This window comes from Taudactylus pleione, unplaced genomic scaffold (genome assembly GCF_031769625.1).
Source record: "Taudactylus pleione unplaced genomic scaffold, aTauple2 ptg000085l, whole genome shotgun sequence".
NCBI classification, from domain to species: Eukaryota; Metazoa; Chordata; class Amphibia; order Anura; family Myobatrachidae; genus Taudactylus; species Taudactylus pleione.
The window spans coordinates 15,935,204-15,955,807 of NW_028284487.1; the positions used below are offsets into that span (position 1 = coordinate 15,935,204).

The 20,604-nt window shown below is 42.0% G+C and overlaps 1 protein-coding gene across 2 annotated transcripts; it reads right to left on the reverse strand.

Moving 5' to 3' along the window:
* Positions 1–454: 454 nt before the first annotated feature.
* Positions 455–20,225, reverse strand: LOC148532082 (spexin prohormone 2-like). Of its 2 annotated transcripts, none has more exons than XM_088468444.1 (5): positions 20,171–20,225; positions 4,177–4,254; positions 4,046–4,097; positions 2,984–3,070; positions 455–1,378 (listed from the first exon to the last, which is right to left on the reverse strand). In XM_088468444.1, exons 1-5 carry the CDS (start codon positions 20,180–20,182, stop codon positions 1,311–1,313), a joined length of 297 nt encoding a protein of 98 aa, XP_088324570.1. In that variant the 5' UTR covers positions 20,183–20,225; the 3' UTR covers positions 455–1,310. The 2 variants fall into 2 exon arrangements, with proteins under 2 accessions (XP_088324570.1, XP_088324571.1); XM_088468445.1 differs by lacking the exon at positions 20,171–20,225 and adding an exon at positions 4,330–4,439.
* Between the last annotated feature and the right edge of the window lie 379 nt (positions 20,226–20,604).

The following is a 20,604-nucleotide window of genomic DNA, read 5'->3' on the forward strand; positions in this document are numbered from 1 at the left end:
AGTCCTTCTGCGAATACACCAGTTGACGTGCGTGCCCTGGGGGATGCTGGGAGAGATCCTCAGGGAACATTGCAAAGAGAAGCCCATAGGCTTCTATTAGGCAATACCATCTATAGATAGATAGGGTCCAAGCTCTGGAAATTATTGCATTCCAGAGCTTGGTACATATGGGAAATGCAACCAAAACTCTGAAAATGACAGTTTTTGGAGTTTTCGCCACATTTTGCTTTTAGTACATCCAGCCCATAGTGTTTTATGCCACAATAAAGTTATTTGGAAAAATATATAGACAGTAAAAAGATAAAAAGCCTTTTTTTCCCTTTGAGGGGAAAAACCATGATTGACACACAAGAGACCAGTATTAGTAATATGAATAGAATATACCTAATCTTTTATTGAAATAATACAAATCAATAGGATAAAAATTATTAAGGTAAAATAGTTTTCAGTACTCAAGAAAATATGCACACATCAATGAAGACCAGATTCTAGCTTGACTTCTTAACATTCTTACCACAAGAGCATTTAGACAGTAGTGTAGAAACCCAGAGCCATACTTAACGCATTTCAGACATGTTTAGTCCTTCATCATATGCTCTTGATGACGGACTAAACATGTCTGAAACGCATAAAGTTGCTCTGGCTTCTTTGGAATACTGCAGTGACTGGTGACTCCTATGGTGGATACAGTGTCCGGGACTGAGGTCTGCCAATTCTTTTATAACATCATAGAGGGAAGGGTTATCCAGCATTTCCTCCTCTGCCACTGTGTAGTTAATATGTGCTTTTATGTTTTTTTTATATTGTGAGTGGATCTTGTTGTCATTAAACTACTTTACCTGTCAAAGGGTTTCTGCAATACTGTTTCTATGTTCTGTGTTCTACCTGCCCCTTATGCTACAGGCAAATGGGAATATAGGGGACTAAAGATTGAAGTGGTCTGGAAAGAATTGCAACTTGGCTCTTAACTATAAAGTGGACTGCACCCTGCTTTTAAATGGAATCTCAATGGAGTATAATTGAGGACTTCCTCTGTATAAGGACACTGATTATCCATCTTCAGTTAGTAGTATAGAAGGTGTGTAGGGCACATTTGCTTTTCTTTTGCACCGTGGTGGTTATGTATCTGGATTTACATGTAAATGAGGAAAGCGCTGGGGATTGCTGATAAATATCTCATCCATCTAGTATTTCCCTATGATATGTAACATGTTTGTTATTGCTCAGGTAATGAGAGGGACACAAAATAACAGAACATGTGATAATAACGTCATTTTGTAAAAAGAAAGAGCATTTCCAGTAACTGTAGATCAGTACGGAGGATAGACCTTCAGCTTCTTATATATCTGCTGCAGTGTTGGCTTTGATCTCTGGTAACCTAAAAAGCAAATAACACTGTGGTGGGTGAATATAACCATTGTAGTTCTCACTGCACGTCCCTATGGATTATTACAATGAAAGTTGCAGAACAGATGCATTGCTGCACCAAGCAATGTCATTGGACACATTTCACTTAGAAATAGGAGAACCTGCAGTTTTGGTAACATTCATATATCACAAAATATGTCACAATAATCATCCATATGAAATGTCAGTGATTGGACCCCCTGTCGGCAAGCAATTGTCCCATATTTCATGAGACCTTCCCAGATTATCGAGGTCTTTGGGAGACATTGGAAATGGGGTGGTATGTGAATATTCAGTGTTTGCAGCACATGGTAGGGCAGATATTGTAGCTTTATTAGGCCTTAGATATCATATCTCCCCTTTGTAATTTCTCCCTCTACATTGGGAACATGTATTACTGTGGCTTGGTGGATTGGTTGGGTTTTACATTTCATTGTGTTCTCACGTTTAGCCACCCACTAACTTTGTTTGGAAACCTAATGACTAATGATGGGAAATCCTGGATCATATAGAGCAGGGATGGGGAACCTCAGGTCCGGAGGCTGTATAAGGCCCGCGGAAACATTGAGGTCTGGCCCTCTGAGCTTTTTTCTGCTAGCCTCAACTGGCTAGCAGGGTGCCTAGAATGTCACCCTGCAGCCAGAATCTATGCAGCAGTGCCGCCTGGAGAGTCCTTAGGACGCTACAGATGGTCACACAGCTGTCCTTACAGCTCCCCGGAGCATCCTCAGGGTGCTCTGGGTATTGCTGTAATCACCGACGACTGTGGCCCCGCCCCATGTAACATCACACGGAGGGGGCGTGATCTGCAACGGGCCCGCGAATACTGTTATATATATCAAAATGGCCCTTGGCAGAAAAAAGGTTCCCCACCCCTGATATAGAGGAAGAAATACTATTTGCAGTGGTGTCAAACATGCAGCCCTCCAGCTGCAGTTATAGCACACATCCCAGCATGCACTTCCAGTTTTGCTATTAGGGCATGCTAAAACTGTGGCATGGCATGCTGGGATATGTAACCCACAGCAGCTGCAGGGCCACAAGTTGGATGCCCCTGAATGAGACCTCGCTATTACCTGGCCTGTCCATGCTACTGGATAAAGCTACACACCTATACAATCCTCACCCTGATCACCTGATATTGGGTGATCAGGCCGACGATAGTATACAGTACCATTGCAGGAGCTTTATCTGATAAGCGGCTTATAACACTCCTGCAACGGGATCAGGAGGTTGTATCTTATAAGGCTGTTTAATGTTTATCTGCCCGACCTTCCGATCCCATAGAAGCCTGCACACACTGAACTATGCACAGGGGGTCAGGAGCATTTACCCAATCAGCCGAGTGACTGCAAAGATGTGTACCCAGCATTACTCTAACAAGGTATAAACATTGTTTCCATTGCATTCCTTCCAGTCTCAGTGTAACCTAACTGCTGTCTATTATCACTGCAATGATTATTTATAGTTTGTATGCAAATATGCAAACATTAATTTTTATATCCTTGTAATATACCATCACCACATATTTTACAGATGCCTGTGTAACTGCTATTGATAATGCTTTGGAGCTTACCTAGCAGACTGTTCATATTAATCAAGCTGATTGGCCCTAATACAGTAAAATCCTCTTCCATTTCTTTCACAGCGTTTCTTCTGCCATCTAGAAAATAAATGGTTACTGAACATCGTGAATCATTTTACAGACATCATTCAAATAACATGAATATATAAGTATTCATCCACAAGAACAGTTGCACACATGTGATGAGAGTTTGGCATCTCAACGAAAGCATTTACTACATACTGTTCTCAAACTCGGTCCTCAGGACCCCACTCAGGTCACGTTTGCCAGGTCACCTATCAGGTGCACAGGTGTATTCATTACTCACTGACACATTTTAAAAGGTCCACAGGTGGAGCTAATTATTTCACTTGTGATTCTGTGAGGATACCTGGAAAACATGCACTGTTTGGGGTCCTGAGGACCGAGTTTGAGAACCTGTGCTGTAGCTATTAAACAAAGCTTATTATATCTCCTGGGTTTGCATGATTACATGAATACGTCTAACAATGAGATGGGATCTGGTTAAAGTTATGCATTAGTAGTCAGTGTTCCATTATTAGAATAGTCTGACAATGTGTAGCACTGGTCTCTTGCTGACTACTAACAATATTTTATTTAACCTGGAAAGAGAAAGTGGAGCCCAGATCCCTCAGTACTGTACAATGATATGCAAGAGTGCAAAATACCTTACTGAGCAACATCCAGTCACCATCGATGTAACAGTGATTGCACTCTATAGGCACTTAACTTTCCAATGCTTCAATAAATCATGTTGGATTAACCTTGAAGTCACTGAGTAACAACCATTATCCTGTGATCTGAAATAACATGTATTGTAACTGGTCCTACAAAACAATCTGTATGTATTGTTGTCACTAAGGTTTATACTTGATTAGCAAAGGTCACGTGTGGTGGCTTTTAGCTAATTTACTATTTCGAAGTATTATTTTTTGACGTAATGTTATTTAAGCCCCTGTGTATCATATTTTAATATTCACTGTGATATTCTGAAAGCAATCAGTGAGACCTTGCTGGTAAATATACCTATTTTATAACGAAAGTGGTACTTACGCTTTCCTTTCAGGTACAATGTAGATTGAGGACCCCAGTTTCTAGTTAAAACCTAAACATAGGACAAAATGAATAAACTAACAGTATATTTAAAACTCAGATCTATATGATAAGACAATGAATAAACTCACCCTTGTTCCTCCACTGCAGTCAGCTATGAGGACTATCAGAAAGATAGCAGATATCCAGGCAATTGCCTTTTGTGTGCTCTAAAAAAAATACATGTAAATATGAAAGTAGTTATAGTAACAGACGGTGTCCTCATTTTCTTCACACATCCTCACCATTGTTCTCCTTATTTATCTATGGTATCTTTGTCCTTTCATGAAGATCCAATTATGTGTTTGCAGCCCGGATCCTTTTATGTGAGAAAATCGGTGGTATTCAGTTCTGTTTTACATGCAGCTATATAGAGACCTTGCTCCTGTTTATACGTGCGCCTGTATTTATACAGTACAAATTGTACTGTTAAAAAACGTCACTGTACTTTGGAAATGTCCAAACACCCCTAGGCTTAATTAGGTTAACACAATTCCTAATGCAATTGTAAGTTATTCTATTAGCATTAATTCTAACTCTGGCTTTCTAACGCAATACCACTCAGAGCATGCTGTGAGGCAGGTACACATGTGTACAGACACACACATATATATATATATATATATATATATATATATATATAAATGCAGAACATGAACCGGCACTCAGTCCAAATTTCACTCACAGGCTGCCCTGGTGCCTTCCCACATCAAGAGATACACAAGCAGATAGTCAATCCTAGGATAAACTTAGGCGGCACTCCGGGACTTGAAAAAATATTAAAGTGTATTGCACCGCCTAAGTTTATCCTAGGATTGACTATCTGCTTGTATATATATATATATATATGCTTCGTATGGTTTGGCACTAGCCACAACAATGTCTCTCAGTTGGGTGCCTTCTTAAAGAACATATACTGCAGGTATTCCCTTTAGGAACTGTGTAGGTCCCCTAATGAAAGAAGAAAGCGGCACTCCATGTTGAAAACCACCATGTGTATTGAAAAAATTACATGATACACCACTTCAAAGTCGACATTTCAAGGTCTCCCAGGACCTTGTCTTCAGGACTAGTGTACTGCCAAGTGAAAGTGTCTAACCTTAAATAGTTCAATAACTGTAGCGTGTCAGTGCACGCTGGACTCACCCGGCCAGCTGATAGCGCTTCCGTCAAGGGAAACCCGGAAGGCGTCACCGATGATGACATCACACGTCTCCCTGGTAACCCTATACACCATCGTCATCACACTGGATAGGGGAGAACAGCAAAGCATAATGAAGTGTACTAAGCATAAGGTGCTGTTGTGTGGTGCTTGAGAAGCTGTGCATGGTAAAAAATGTATGTGTAAAATAAACTGTGACCGCAAATAAAAATGTAAGATGCTGGTAAAAGCAATGGTTAATAAAAAATGTGATAAGTGATAGCAAAACAAATACGAAATAAAACGTGAATATAGAAAAAATGTGTGGTGAAAAGTGAATGTGTGTAGAGTGTGATGTAAAAGAAAAGGAAATGTATATGAAAAGAATATATGTATATATTGAAAAAACATCTACATAAATGCCATATTGCATAAAAACAGTGAAAATATATGTACATATGCGACTAATACATGGCACCAATAATGAAAATTCTTACAAAAGCTAAAATAGATATATATAGAGGTAGCAGCCGACTGTAGTATACTATATAAGTCTAAATAGAATAATTATGACCAAAAAACGGTGTCTTTTTTTTAAAAAGAAACTTAAAGAAAAACGTTCCAGGCAATTTTTTCATTTAAACCTTGAGGCGCTAACGTGTCCAGTAGAAAGATCCATTTGGATTCACATTGGGACAATAATTTGTTCCTGTCACCTCCACGACACAATACCGGAATGTGATCATGATTTTATATTTAAGGCTAGACAGAGTATGATTGTTAGCCTTAAAATGACGTGCCACTGGTTGGTCAACATTTTTGCCTTGTAAGGCAGATCTAATGGCCGACCTGTGGAGGGCCATTCTCTCCCGAAAAGTTCTTATAGTTTGTCCGACATAATAAAGTCCGCATGGGCATATAATGAGATATACCACAAATTGTGTTGTACACGTTAGTGTATGGCGAATCTTGTATTTAAAACCAGTATGTGGATGTTTAAAATAATGTCCTGGTTCCATGTAACTGCAAGTTACGCACGACGGGCATTTATAGCATCCTGGTTTTTTTATTTGTACAGCGGTAGAATTTCTTTGTTGTAGTCCAGAGATATCTGTTTTTACCAAGAGATCCCGGAGGTTTTTACCTCTTTTATAGCTAGGCATTAAGTTTTTCTTCTGTAATCCCGGTAACTCACGATCTCCAGTAATTAAAGGCCCAGATGCTTTGATAGCCTTAGGTACTATACAACTGGAGAGCGAATATTCTGTTACAAAAGGGATTCTATCCCTATTGCTATTTTGTTTGTTTGGGACCAATAACTCCTCTCTGGATAATTGAAGGACATCTTGTTTGTTTTTTTGGAGCTCCCTAAGGCTGTATCCTCTTTCAGTAAATTTAGTTACTACTGTATCAAGGGCTGTATCTAAGTGTCGATGGTCACTGATGATCCGTGCAGCCCTAAGCATTTGTGATCGAGGCAATCCTTTCTTTAATGCTGGGGCATGGTTACTGCTATGATGTAATAAAGTATTCCTATCAGTCTTTTTATAAAAAATATCTGTTTTGATCTGATTCCCATCGATGCTAACTGTGACATCTAAATAGTTGATGTCTGTAAAACTGTAGTTAAAGGTGAATTCAACCGGTCCCTGTGTTTTGTTGATATTCTCTATTAAGGTTATAAGGGACGTTTCTGATCCTTGCCACAGCAGGAATAGATCATCTATATATCTTGTATATAGAAGGATATTGTCAGAGATATTTTTGTCAGAAAAAAATAGTTGCTCCTCTTGTTCGAACATATAAATATTAGCGTACGATGGGGCCACATTTGACCCCATCGCACAGCCTTGTTGTTGCAAACCCTTCAACATACACGGGATAAAATAGCAACCTTATCCACACAAAATAAGACGGCATTGGATGATCGTAGCAACAAAGCCATATGGGATAAATTAGAAGCACAATGTCTATCTTACCGCAAGGAATGAGCGCTTTCAAACGCAAAAAGCTAAACATGGTTCAAACCGATTATGAAGAAAATCGGGTATATCGTTGGCTTAGTGGTACGGAACCTATGCAGCAAAAGATAAGACAGAGATCTACCTGGAGAGATAGAAGATTTAAAAACAGAAATGATAATGCTTCTTCCAACAGCGATAGTGAGTTTAACATCATTGACTCTGATGACACATTTGCCACTACAGCCGTCCCTTTAGGACGAGTTACTCGGGCCAAAGGAGAGGCCATAGGCATAAACCCACCAGACGGGGGGGACAAAATGAGAGGGACTACAAAGCCTCCCACAAACAAGAGGAGGAATTGATCTATAATCTATCTTCACATACCCTTACAGAAATGGAAATATCAATACTTAATAAAGGCTTATCATTCATTCCCACGAACAAACAATGATTTACAGTGGAAAGTCGACATCCATAGATTAAATAGAACGTTGAGGGTTAAAGAATTTTTTCAGTCTCAAGAGGGAGATAAGTCCTTACCTTACAACTAGGGGTGAGCGGGTTCGGATTTCTGAAATCTGAACCCCCCCGAGCCCCCCCGATCCGAGTCCGATCTGAGTCAGGCTCGACTTTTCCCGCCTGACTCGAATCTGAAATCGAGGCAAAACGTCATCATCCCGCCTTCCGAGTCTCGCGGGTTTTGGATCCTATATAAGGTACCCGCGTCGGCGCCATTTTCTCACTCGGCTGTGGACAGTGAAGAGGGAGGGTGGGAGTTAGGGCTGGCTGGGCTGTGTAGTGTAGTGTAGTGCAGAGTAGTGTTGTGCTGTGCTGTGCTGTGCTGTGCTGCTGTTGTCCACTACTTCAAAGTCCATAGGGGCTGGCTGTGTTGTGCTGTGCTGCTGTTGTTAATAGGGGCTGTGTCCACTACTTCAAAGTCCATAGGGGCTGGCTGGACTGTGTTGTGCAGTCAGTTCTCCATAGGGGCTGTGTCCACTCCAAAGTCCTGTGCAGTGTCCCAGTCCTAAAGGGGTGCTGTAGTGTTGTCCAGGGGGTGCTCTGTCCATCAGGGGTGCTCCCCCCAAGTGCTAAAAAAATAATATTTTTTGTGTGTTTGTGAATTGTGTGCGCAGTAGCCGCACGTGCATCAAAAAAGTAGTGCCAAGCGTGCGCCTGTGTCATAAGTAAAGGGCCGGCTGGCTTGACCGTTAAAGGGTGCTGTAACCCCCAAAGTACACTCCAGTCCAAACCAAAAAAAAAATATTTTCTGTGTTTGTGAATTGTGTGCGCAGTAGCCGCACGTGCATCAACAAAGTAGTGCCAAGCATGCGCCTGTGTCATAAGTAAAGGGCCGGCTGGCTTGACCGTTAAAGGGTGCTGTAACCCCCAAAGTACACTCCAGTCCAAACCAAAAAAAATAATATTTTCTGTGTTTGTGAATTGTGTGCGCAGTAGCCGCACGTGCATCAACAAAGTAGTGCCAAGCGTGCTCCTGTGTCATAAGTAAAGGGCCGGCTGGCTTGACCGTTAAAGGGTGCTGTAACCCCCAAAGTACACTCCAGTCCAAACCAAAAAAAAAAATATTTTCTGTGTTTGTGAATTGTGTGCGCAGTAGCCGCACGTGCATCAACAAAGTAGTGCAAAGCGTGCGCCTGTGTCATAAGTAAAGGGTCGGCTGGCTTGACCATTAAAGGGTGCTGTAACCCCCAAAGTACACTCCAAACCAAATAACAAAATATTTTTTCTGTGTTTGTGAATTGTGTGCACAGTAGCCGCACGCGCATCAACAAAGTAGTGCCAAGCGTGCACCTGTGTCATAAGTAAAGGGCCGGCTGGCTTGACCGTTAAAGGGTGCTGTAACCCCCAAAGTACACTCCAGTCCAAACCAAAAAATAAATTATTTTCTGTGTTTGTGAATTGTGCGCGCAGTAGCCGCACGTGCATCAACAAAGTAGTGCCAAGCGTGCGCCTGTGTCATAAGTAAAGGGCCGGCTGGCTTGACCGTTAAAGGGTGCTGTAACCCCCAAAGTATACTCCAAACCAAAAAAATATATATTTTCTGTGTTTGTGAATTGTGTGCGCAGTAGCCGCACGTGCATCAACAAAGTAGTGCCAAGCGTGCGCCTGTGTCATAAGTAAAGGGCTGGCTGGCTTGACCGTTAAAGGGTGCTGTAACCCCCAAAGTACACTCCAGTCCAAACCAAAAAAAAATTTGTTTTCTGTGTTTGTGAATTGTGTGCGCAGTAGCCGCACGTGCATCAACAAAGTAGTGCCAAGCGTGCGCCTGTGTCATAAGTAAAGGGCTGGCTGGCTTGACCGTTAAAGGGTGCTGTAACCCCCAAAGTACACTCCAGTCCAAACCAAAAAAAAAAATATTTTCTGTGTTTGTGAATTGTGTGCGCAGTAGCCGCACGTGCATCAACAAAGTAGTGCCAAGCGTGCGCCTGTGGCATAAGTAAAGGGCCGGCTGGCTTGACCGTTAAAGGGTGCTGTAACCCCCAAAGTACACTCCAAACCAAAAAAATATATATTTTCTGTGTTTGTGAATTGTGTGCGCAGTAGCCGCACGTGCATCAAGAAAGTAGTGCCAAGCGTGCGCCTGTGTCATAAGTAAAGGGCCGGCTGGCTTGACCGTTAAATGGTGCTGTAACCCCCAAAGTACACTCCAGTCCAAACCAAAAAAAAAAATATTTTCTGTGTTTGTGACTTGTGTGCACTGTGGCTGCACGTGCATCAACAAAGGAGCAGCACCAAGTGTGCGCCTGTGTCCCATAAGTAAAGAGCCGGCTGGCTCATTTCTTAAAGGGTGGTGTAACCCACAAAGTGCACTACTCTCCAGCAAAAATAAAAAAATATTTTCTGTGTTTGTGTGCGCTTTAGCCGCACGTATATATCAATATAACATAAATGGAGGACCAAACTTTCTCTGATAAAAATAAAATAGGGAAAGATCAAGAACCACTTCCTCCTAGTGCTGTTGCTGCTGCTAGGAGTTGTTCATCATCCCAGAGAGGAAGTAGGAACACCACCACTTTTACTAAACAATTGACCCTCCAACAGTCCCTAGCTATGAGGATGAAGTACGACAGCAGTCATCCTGAAGCAAAACGTATAACTGAGGCCTTGACTGCTATGTTGGTGTTAGACGTGGGTCCGGTATCCGCCATTAGTGCAGTGGGATTTAGACAATTGATGGAGGTAGTGTGTCCCCGGTTCCAAATCCCATCTAGATTCCACCTGCATCCTCAAAGTAGCAGCGACAATTGTGCGTCTGTCTGTTAAAGGGTGGTGTAACCCTCAAAGTGCGCTCCACAAACAATAAAAAAATTCTTTTTTTTTTTTCTGTCTTTGTGAAATGTGTGGGCTGTAGCCACACCTGCATCCTTAAATCAGCAGCGACAAGCGTGCGTCTGTCTGTTAAAGGGTGGTGTAACCCTCAGAGTGCGCTCCACAAACAATTAAAAAATTCTTATTTTTTTTTCTGTCTTTGTGAAATGTGTGGGCTGTAGCTGCACCTGCATCCTTAAAGCAGCAGTGACAAGCGTGCGTCTGTCTGTTAAAGGGTGGTGTAACCCTCAAAGTGCGCTCCCCAAACAATAAAAATATTCTTTTTTTTTCTGTCTTTGTGAATTGTGTGGGCTGTAGCCACACTTGCATCCTCAAAGCAGCAGCGACAAGCGTGCATCTGTCTGTTAAAGGGTGGTGTAACCCTCAAAGTGTGCTCCACAAACAATAAAAATATTCTTTTTTTTTCTGTCTTTGTGAATTGTGTGGTCTGTAGCCGCACCTGCATCCTTAAAGCAGCAGCGACAAGCGTGCGTCTGTTAAAGGGTAGTGTAACCCTCAAAGTGCGCTCCACAAACAATAAAAATATTCTTCTTTTTTTTTCTGTCTTTGTGAATTGTGTGGGCTGTAGCCGCACTTGCATCCTCAAAGCAGCAGCGACAAGCGTGCGTCTGTCTGTTAAAGGGTGGTGTAACCCTCAAAGTGCTCCAAAAAATAAAAATTATTTTTTTTATGTGTTTGTGACTTTAATGCAATGTAGCCGCACGTGCAGCAACACAGTAGCAGCGCCAAGCGTGCGCCTGTGTCATAAGTCAAGAACCGGTTTGGACATCTGGTCCGGACTGAAGGACGTGCCAACAATTTCTGACAAGTCTACTGTCACTGCATATGATACTGTCCTCAAAGCAGCAGCGACAAGCGTGCGTCTGTCTGTTAAAGGGTGGTGTAACCCTCAAAGTGCGCTCCACAAACAATTAAAAAATTCTTATTTTTTTTTCTGTCTTTGTGAAATGTGTGGGCTGTAGCCGCACCTGCATCCTTAAAGCAGCAGCGACAAGCGTGCATCTGTCTGTTAAAGGGTGGTGTAACCCTCAAAGTGCGCTCCACAAACAATTAAAAAATTTGTATTTTTTTCTGTCTTTGTGAAATGTGTTGGCTGTAGCCGCACCTGCATCCTTAAAGCAGCAGCGACAAGCGTGCGTCTGTCTGTTAAAGGGTGGTGACACCCTCAAAGTGCACTCCACAAACAATAAAAATATTCTTCTTTTTTTTTCTGTCTTTGTGAAATGTGTGGGCTGTAGCCGCACCTGCATCCTTAAAGCAGCAGCGACAAGCGTGCGTCTGTCTGTTAAAGGATTACATCGGTGACAGCATCCAAGTAGGCATGTCAGACAGTCCGTACCTGTACTGGCAGGAAAAAGAAGCAATTTGGAGGTCCCTGTTCAAACTGGCTCTATTTTACCTGAGTTGCCCCCCCTCCAGTGTGTACTCCGAAAGAGTGTTTAGTGCAGCCAGGAACCTTGTCAGCAAAAGGCGTAGGAGGTTGCTTCCACAAAATGTGGAGAAGATGATGTTCATAAAATGAATTATCAACTCTTCCAGGGAGACCAGCCTCCAGAATGTACAGAGGGACCTGTGGTTGTGGATTCCAGCGGGGACGAATTAATACTCTGTGAGGATGAGGATGTACACAACACTGAAGAGGGTGAGGAATCGGAGGATGAGGACGAAATCTTGCCTCCGTAGAGCCAGTTTGTGCAGGGACAGATTAATTGCCAGCTTGTTTTGTGGGGGCCCAAACGAACCAATCATTTCAGCCACAGTCATGTGGCAGACCCTGGCGCTGAAATGTTTGGTTTGTTAAAGTGTGCATGTCCTGTTTATACAACATAAGGGTGGGTGGGAGGACAATTCCATCTTGCACCTCTTTTTTTTCTTTGAATTATGTACTGTTTGGGGCCTAGTGTTTCAAACTGCCATCCTGTCTGCCACTGCAGTGTCACTCCTAGATGGACCACGTGTTTGTGCCGCCCACTCGTATCTCTTAGCATAGTCATCCAGCTACCTCGGTGCAACCTTTTGGATATAAAAACACTATTGTGAGGTGTGAGGTGTTCAGAATAGACTGGAAATGAGTGGAAATTAAGGTTATTGAGGTTAATAATAGCATAGGAGCAGAAAAACACACAAATTCTGTGATTTTAGCTGTTTTTATGCTTTTTAAAAAAAAAATACAGATCCAAAACACAAAACCCAGAACCCAAAACACGGAAGGGTGGTTTTGGCAAAACCAATCCAGATCCAAAACACGAAGAAAGATCCAGATCCAAAACCAAAACACAAAACACGAAAAGTGGCCGGTGCACACCCCTACTTACAACACATTTCTATCTCAGAGGATTAAATCTACATTTGATCCTCCGTCCCAAAATGCCTCAATAAAAACGTTCACGAGGCTGTTGGATGATTCGGTCTGCAAATACAATGCAGCACAACCTAAGAATCATACCAATTTGTCCAAAGGGGAACATCAAGCGTTAAAAAAATTACAAAATAATAATAACATCGTGATTCGCCCAGCCGATAAGGGGGGCGGTATTGTCTTGCAGGATTTGGACAAATATTTTTCTGAAATCGATCAACAGCTCAACAACAGTGCGGTATACCTTAAACTCACAGAGGATCCTACTATTGGATTTAAGAACAACTTGGATAATATTCTGAAAATAGCTTTGAACAATGGTCAAATAACAAAAAAAGAACATGAGGCTCTAACACAGTCTTTTCCTAAAACTCTGGTACTATACACAGTACCAAAAATTCATAAGGATGTTTCTAACCCCCCAGGACGGCCAATCATATCGGCTAGGGATTCATTACTGCAACCAATCGCACAATTTCTGTATTATTTAGTACAACCATATATTTCTGTACAGCCTACTTTTTTGAAGGACACTACCGAATTTCTTAATACATTAAGGACAATCAGTACTGTACCCAATAAGACCATTTTGTGTACGTTAGATGTCAAAAATCTATATACAATTATTCCACATCATCAAGGGATGGAAGCTATGAGAACATTCCTATATAGAAATAATTTTGATAAATTGGACATTCCATTTTTTCTACAATTATTGGAGCTGACTTTAAGACAAAACTACTTTATCCACAACGGCGAGTTTTTCCTGCAATAACAAGGCTGTGCGATGGGGTCAAATGTGGCCCCATCGTACGCTAATATTTATATGTTCGAACAAGAGGAGCAACTATTTTTTTCTGACAAAAATATCTCTGACAATTTCCTTCTATATACAAGATATATAGATGATCTATTCCTGCTGTGGCAAGGATCAGAAACGTCCCTTATAACCTTAATAGAAAATATCAACAAAACACAGGGACCGGTTGAATTCACCTTTAACTACAGTTTTACAGACATCAACTATTTAGATGTCACAGTTAGCATCGATGGGAATCAGATCAAAACAGATATTTTTTATAAAAAGACCGATAGGAATACTTTATTACATCATAGCAGTAACCATGCCCCAGCATTAAAGAAAGGATTGCCTCGATCACAAATGTTTAGGGCTGCACGGATCATCAGTGACCATCGACACTTAGATACAGCCCTTGATACAGTAGTAACTAAATTTACTGAAAGAGGATACAGCCTTAGGGAGCTCCAAAAAAACAAACAAGATGTCCTTCAATTATCCAGAGAGGAGTTATTGGTCCCAAACAAACAAAATAGCAATAGGGATAGAATCCCTTTTGTAACAGAATATTCGCTCTCCAGTTGTATAGTACCTAAGGCTATCAAAGCATTCTGGCCTTTAATTACTGGAGATCGTGAGTTACCGGGATTACAGAAGAAAAACTTAATGCCTAGCTATAAAAGAGGTAAAAACCTCCGGGATCTCTTGGTAAAAACAGATATCTCTGGACTACAACAAAGAAATGCTACCGCTGTACAAATAAAAAAACCAGGATGCTATAAATGCCCGTCTTGCGTAACTTGCAGTTACATGGAACCAGGACATTATTTTAAATATCCACATACTGGTTTTAAATACAAGATTCGCCATACACTAACGTGTACAACACAATTTGTGGTATATCTCATTATATGCCCATGCGGACTTTATTATGTCGGACAAACTATAAGAACTTTTCGGGAGAGAATGGCCCTCCACAGGTCGGCCATTAGATCTGCCTTACAAGGCAAAAATGTTGACCAACCAGTGGCACGTCATTTTAAGGCTAACAATCATACTCTGTCTAGCCTTAAATATAAAATCATGATCACATTCCGGTATTGTGTCGTGGAGGTGACAGGAACAAATTATTGTCCCAATGTGAATCCAAATGGATCTTTCTACTGGACACGTTAGCGCCTCGAGGTTTAAATGAAAAAATTGCCTGGAACGTTTTTCTTTAAGTTTCTTTTTTAAAAAAATACACCGTTTTTTGGTCATAATTATTCTATTTAGACTTATATAGTATACTACAGTCGGCTGCTACCTCTATATATATCTATTTTAGCTTTTGTAAGAATTATCATTATTGGTGCCATGTATTAGTCGCATATGTACATATATTTTCACTGTTTTTTATGCAATATGGCATTTATGTAGATGTTTTTTCAATATATACATATATTCTTTTCATATACATTTCCTTTTCTTTTTCATCACACTCTACACACATTCACTTTTCACCACACATTTTTTCTATATTCACGTTTTATTTCGTATTTGTTTTGCTATCACTTATCACATTTTTTATTAACCATTGCTTTTACCAGCATCTTACATTTTTATTTGCAGTCACAGTTTATTTTACACATACATTTTTTACCATGCACAGCTTCTCAAGCACCACACAACAGCACCTTATGCTTAGTACACTTCATTATGCTTCGCTGTTCTCCCCTATCCAGTGTGATGACGATGGTGTACAGGGTTACCAGGGAGACGTGTGATGTCATCATCGGTGACGCCTTTCGGGTTTCCCTTGACGGAAGCGCTATCAGCTGGCCGGGTGAGTCCAGCGTGCCCTGACACGCTACAGTTATTGAACTATTTAAGGTTAGACACTTTCACTTGTTCACTTGGCAGTACACTAGGCCTGAAGACAAGGTCCTGGGAGACCTTGAAATGTCGACTTTGAAGTGGTGTATCATGTAATTTTTTCAATACACATCGTGGTTTTCAACATGGAGTGCCGCTTTCTTCTTTCATTAGGGGACCTACACAGTTCCTAAAGGGAATAGCTGCAGTATATATATATATATATATATATATATATATATATACAGTCAGGTCCATAAATATTGGGACATTGACAGAATTTTCAGATTTTGGCCTCTATTCACCACCACAATGGTTTTGAAATGAAACAAACAAGATGTGCTTTAACTGCAGACTTTCAGATTTAATTTGAGGGTAATTACATCCAAATCGGGTGAACGGTGTAGAAATTACAACAGTTTCAATATGTGCCTCCCACTTTTTAAGGGGCCAAAAGTAATGGGACTATCAACTCAAAAGCTATTTCATGGACAGGTGTGGGCTATTCCCTCATTATTTCATTATCAATTAAGCAGGTAAACGGTCTGGAGTTGATTCTAGGTGTGACATTTGCATTTGGAATTTTTGCTGTCAACTCTCAATATGAGATCCAAAGAGCTGTCACTATCAGTGAAGCAAGCCATCATTAGGCTGAAAAATCAAAACAAACCCATCAGAGAGATAGCAAAAACATTAGGTGTGCCAAATCAACTGTTTGGAACATTCTTAAAAAGAAAGAACGCACCGGAGAGCTCAGCAACACCAAAAGACCCGGAAGACCACGGAAACAACTATGGTGGATGGCAAAATAATTATTTCCCTGGTGAAGAAAACCCCCTTCACAACAGTTGGCCAAATCAAGAACACTCTCCAGAAGGTAGGTGTATATGTGTCAAAGTCAACAATCAAGAGAAGACTTCACAAGAGTGAATATAGAGGGTTCACCACAAGATGCAAACCATTGATGAGCCACAAAAACAGGAAGACCAGATTAGAGTTTGCCAAACAACATCTAAAAAAGCCATTACAGTTCTGGAACAACATCCTATGGACAGATGAGACAAAGATCAACTTGTACCAGAGTGATGGGAAGAGAAGAGAAGGAAAGGAACTGCTCATGATCCAAAACATACCACCTCATCAGTGAAGCATGGTGGTGGTAGTGTCATGGCGTGGGCATGTATGGCTGCCAATGGAACTGGTTCCCTTGTATTTATTGATGATGTGACTGCTGACAAAAGCAGCAGAATGAATTCTGAAGTGTTTCGGGCAATATTATATGCTCATATTCAGTCAAATGCTTCAGAACTCATTGGACAGCGCTTCACGGTGCAGATGGACAATGAGCCGAAGCATACTGCAAAAGCAACCAAAGAGTTTTGTAAGGCTAAAAAGTGGAATGTTGTGCAATGGCCAAGTCAATCCCCTGACCTGAATCTGATTGAGCATGCATTTCACTTGATGAAGACAAAACTGAAGGGAAAATGCCCCAAGAACAAACAGCAACTGAAGACATTTGCAGTGGAGGCCTGGCAGAGCATCACCAGGGACAGGGGCGGATTGGGATGGAAAACCAGCCCGGGAAATTTCTGGAAGCAGCCCATGTGAGGGTGGGGTCTGTGGAGGGGGCTGCTGTTGCCTTCCTTGCATTTTTTGCTGCAGTTGCGTCTGTGACTTTGCTAATGCAGCTATAAAACTGGCATATCAGGGGCAAACAAGCCTGTGAGTACAAAGCGCTGTGGCTCCATTTTCAAACAAGGATCCAGCTTCCGATATCCTCTGGACGCGCTTTCTACTACCAGGCTTGTCTGCCCGTGATATGCCAGCTTTGAAGTTTTCTGATATTTGTGTGATGTATTCTAAGTGAGAGTCTTCCTTACCTATATGGTGATTCAACTAGCTAATACATAGCAACTGAAGATTTGGTGCAGGGCAAAATGTGAACTTCCCCAATCAAACAATTTTTTATTATTAAAACTGTATTTGCTAATTTGGTAAACCATTTGTATCAGTTATATGGTTTCTTTAGAACTGGTGCCTAAATGAAGATTAAGCCTTTTCCTTCTACTCCGGCAAGTTGCAGATAATCTCCAGCCACTTCCCCCAGTTCTCTTCAGTCTCATCCTCCCGTGTCTCTCCAGTCTCATTCCCCATGTCCCTACAGCCTCACCTCCTTGTGCCTCTCCAGCCTCCTTGTGTCTTTCCAACACCCCGGTGTATGCCCAGCTCCATCCTCATTGCGTCAGTGTTTCCCCAGCCCTCTTCTGAATATGTGAACCAAGAAAGGTCTCACACCTGCTTTGCACAAAGGGAACTGATCAGGATAATGCTAGTAAATAAAGCAGCATAACCTCTGAAGTTACCATATGCAGAACCCCCTGGCAGAGTGGCATTAGAGTGGTGGCATGTGAATGCCATTGGGTAGGAAGGAAGCAATGTGACATAACCGTTCCACCATAATACTAAACTTGTGTGTGTGTGTGTGTATATATATGTATATATATATATATATATATATATATATACACACACACACACACACACACTCTCTCTACAGAGACCTGGCACTTTTAAATTCTAATTAGCAGCTGACCCGGGTGCCCGAGACAATAAAACAGGTAGATGGACAAATGCAGAAACGTCACCCCGGGTACTTTCAATCACCGCTGTTCTCTAGTACAGAGGGATAGGGACGGAACAGAGGTGACAGGGACATGAAAGAAGCGACAGATAGGGTCAGTACAGTGGGGCAGGTCAGAGGTTACAGGTTGAGGACTTCATGCACAGTCCTGAATTTAGCACTGGTTGAAGAAGGTAGTTGGCAGCCTGATCCTGTAACCACTCGTTCCAGCCCCACTCACAACTTGTTCCTGATCTGGCTCATTAATAACAATAATAGAGTACTCATTCATGCTTACCAGCCAGCCTGGCTAGTGTAAGTCAGTGGGAGTGCCTGAGCCTTTGAGAGTCCCCAGATGGACACACACACTTCCATGGCAGCCCAGCAGCACATTATGCAGCAGCCTCACCGTACTCAGCATCTTCTTGCTGCAGTGCTCTCCTCCTGGTCGCGGCTCCTCTCCGGCAGTCTCCACTTCTGAGTACTGTAGTGCTGTGCGCGTAAGGTAATGACGTCTCGCGTGCTGCGCCCATATACAAGAAAAAACTTTATTGCAAAATGCAAATGCAGCCACTATTGGAGATTACAGACAGGGCTCCTACGAACCGCAAACGCTGCCTGATCGGAGCTAAGCTCCAATCAAGGCAGCCGGCCCCCCAACAGTGTGGTGCGGCCTGGAGGAGAGTCACAGAGGTCCGGCCCAGTGGGAACTCTCCCGAATTCCCGGTGGCCCAATCCCCCCATGACCAGGGATGAAACCCAGTGTCTGGTGATGTCTATGCGTTCCAGACTTCAGGTTGTAATTGCCTGCAAAGGATTTGCAACAAAGTATTAAAAAGTGAAAGTTAGTTTTAGGATTGTTTAGTTTGTCCCATTACTTTTGGCCCCTTAAAAAGTGGGAGGCACATATAGAAACCATTGTAATTCCTACACCGTTCATCTGATTTGGATGTAATTACCCTCAAATTAAATCTGAAAGTCTGCAGTTAAATCACATCTTGTTTGTTTCATTTCAAAGCCATTGTGGTGGTGAATAGAGGACAAAATATGAAAATTCTGTCAATGTCCCAATATTTATGGACCTGACTGTATATAACAGCAGCCAGCACACTCTGTAGCAAACCTTCATCCTTCATGCTTTGACTGAGGTGATCATCCATTGGTACACAATCAGCACCAAATCCATATTCAAGAAATTTGCACTTCAGCAGGATTCACTCACCAGGGCTTCTCTTTGTCATAATAAACAACCGTACTTTATTTTTTTCACATCAATAGCGTCATAGTCGACGTTTCGACCGTTAAAGCGCGGCCTTTCTCAAGACTCCACCCGTGTCCTCTGCACGGGTGGAGTCTTGAGAAAGGCCACGCTTTGTATATATTAAAAAATGGAGTTGATAATTAGCGCCTAAAGTGCTTCCCATATGAATCAGTTTGAACAGTCATACAAAGATAAATAACCCAGTATATAAACAAGAGGGAATTATATAAATTGTGAAATAACTCAAAATTAAATATTTATGACCAATGTTAAACTGAACATCGTAGTGTCTAATTCGGTGCACACACATGGCCAGATTTTTCATCAGATTTGAACGATAATGATTTTAAAAATCGTTCAATCGTTCAAATCTGATGAAAAAATCGTTCATTTATACTAGGGGTGTGCACCGGCCACTTTTCGTGTTTTGGTTTTGGATCTGGATCTTTCTTCGTGTTTTGGATCTGGATTGGTTTTGCCAAAACCACCCTTCCGTGTTTTGGGTTCTGGGTTTTGTGTTTTGGATCTGTATTTTAAAAAAAAAAAAAGAATAAAAACAGCTAAAATCACAGAATGTGTTGGTTTTTCTGCTCCTATGCTATTATTAACCTCAATAACCTTAATTTCCACTCATTTCCAGTCTATTCTGAAGACCTCACACCTCACAATAGTGTTTTTATGTCCAAAAGGCTATGCTGTCACGGCCAGGGTATTTCAGCATGGCGCTAGGCGAGTGTTACCTGTGAGGTCATGGGGCGCGGGCTGTCTGGTGGCGGAGCTGGTGTCTGGCGGGGGGCTTTGGCTGCACGCGTTGTTGTGCGGGCCTGTTGTCACTCTGCGCTGGTAAGGCCTGGTGGCGTCTCCATTCCGTTTGGCATGGGCGCTGCCATCTTGCCTTCTGGCCATGTGATGCGGCTGGCCAATCCTGGTGAGTCACATGTTCCCTCCAGCCAGTAACAGCACGGCATGGGGTATTTAGGAAGGGTCAGTGCCTTCCTTCTTTGCCAGTGCAACGTGTATCTCAGCCTAGCTGAGAGGGAGTTCTCTGTGCTTTCCTGTTCCTGTGAATCCGCTGTCTGCCAGTCTGCCTGTCAGCTCCTAGTTCCCACTGGACTACCCCGCTACCTCCATCACCCTTGCCCATACCTGAGTGCCTGAGCCTGCTGACATCCTG

Excerpts from the sequence above, each read along its gene's own strand:
- LOC148532082 (XM_088468444.1), bottom strand. Across the intron at positions 4,098-4,176 it reads ACTGCAGTGGAGGAACAAGG|GTTTTAACTAGAAACTGGGG; the intron begins GTGAGTTTATTC and ends TCCTATGTTTAG. Across the intron at positions 3,071-4,045 it reads ATTGTACCTGAAAGGAAAGC|ATGGCAGAAGAAACGCTGTG; the intron begins GTAAGTACCACT and ends TTTATTTTCTAG.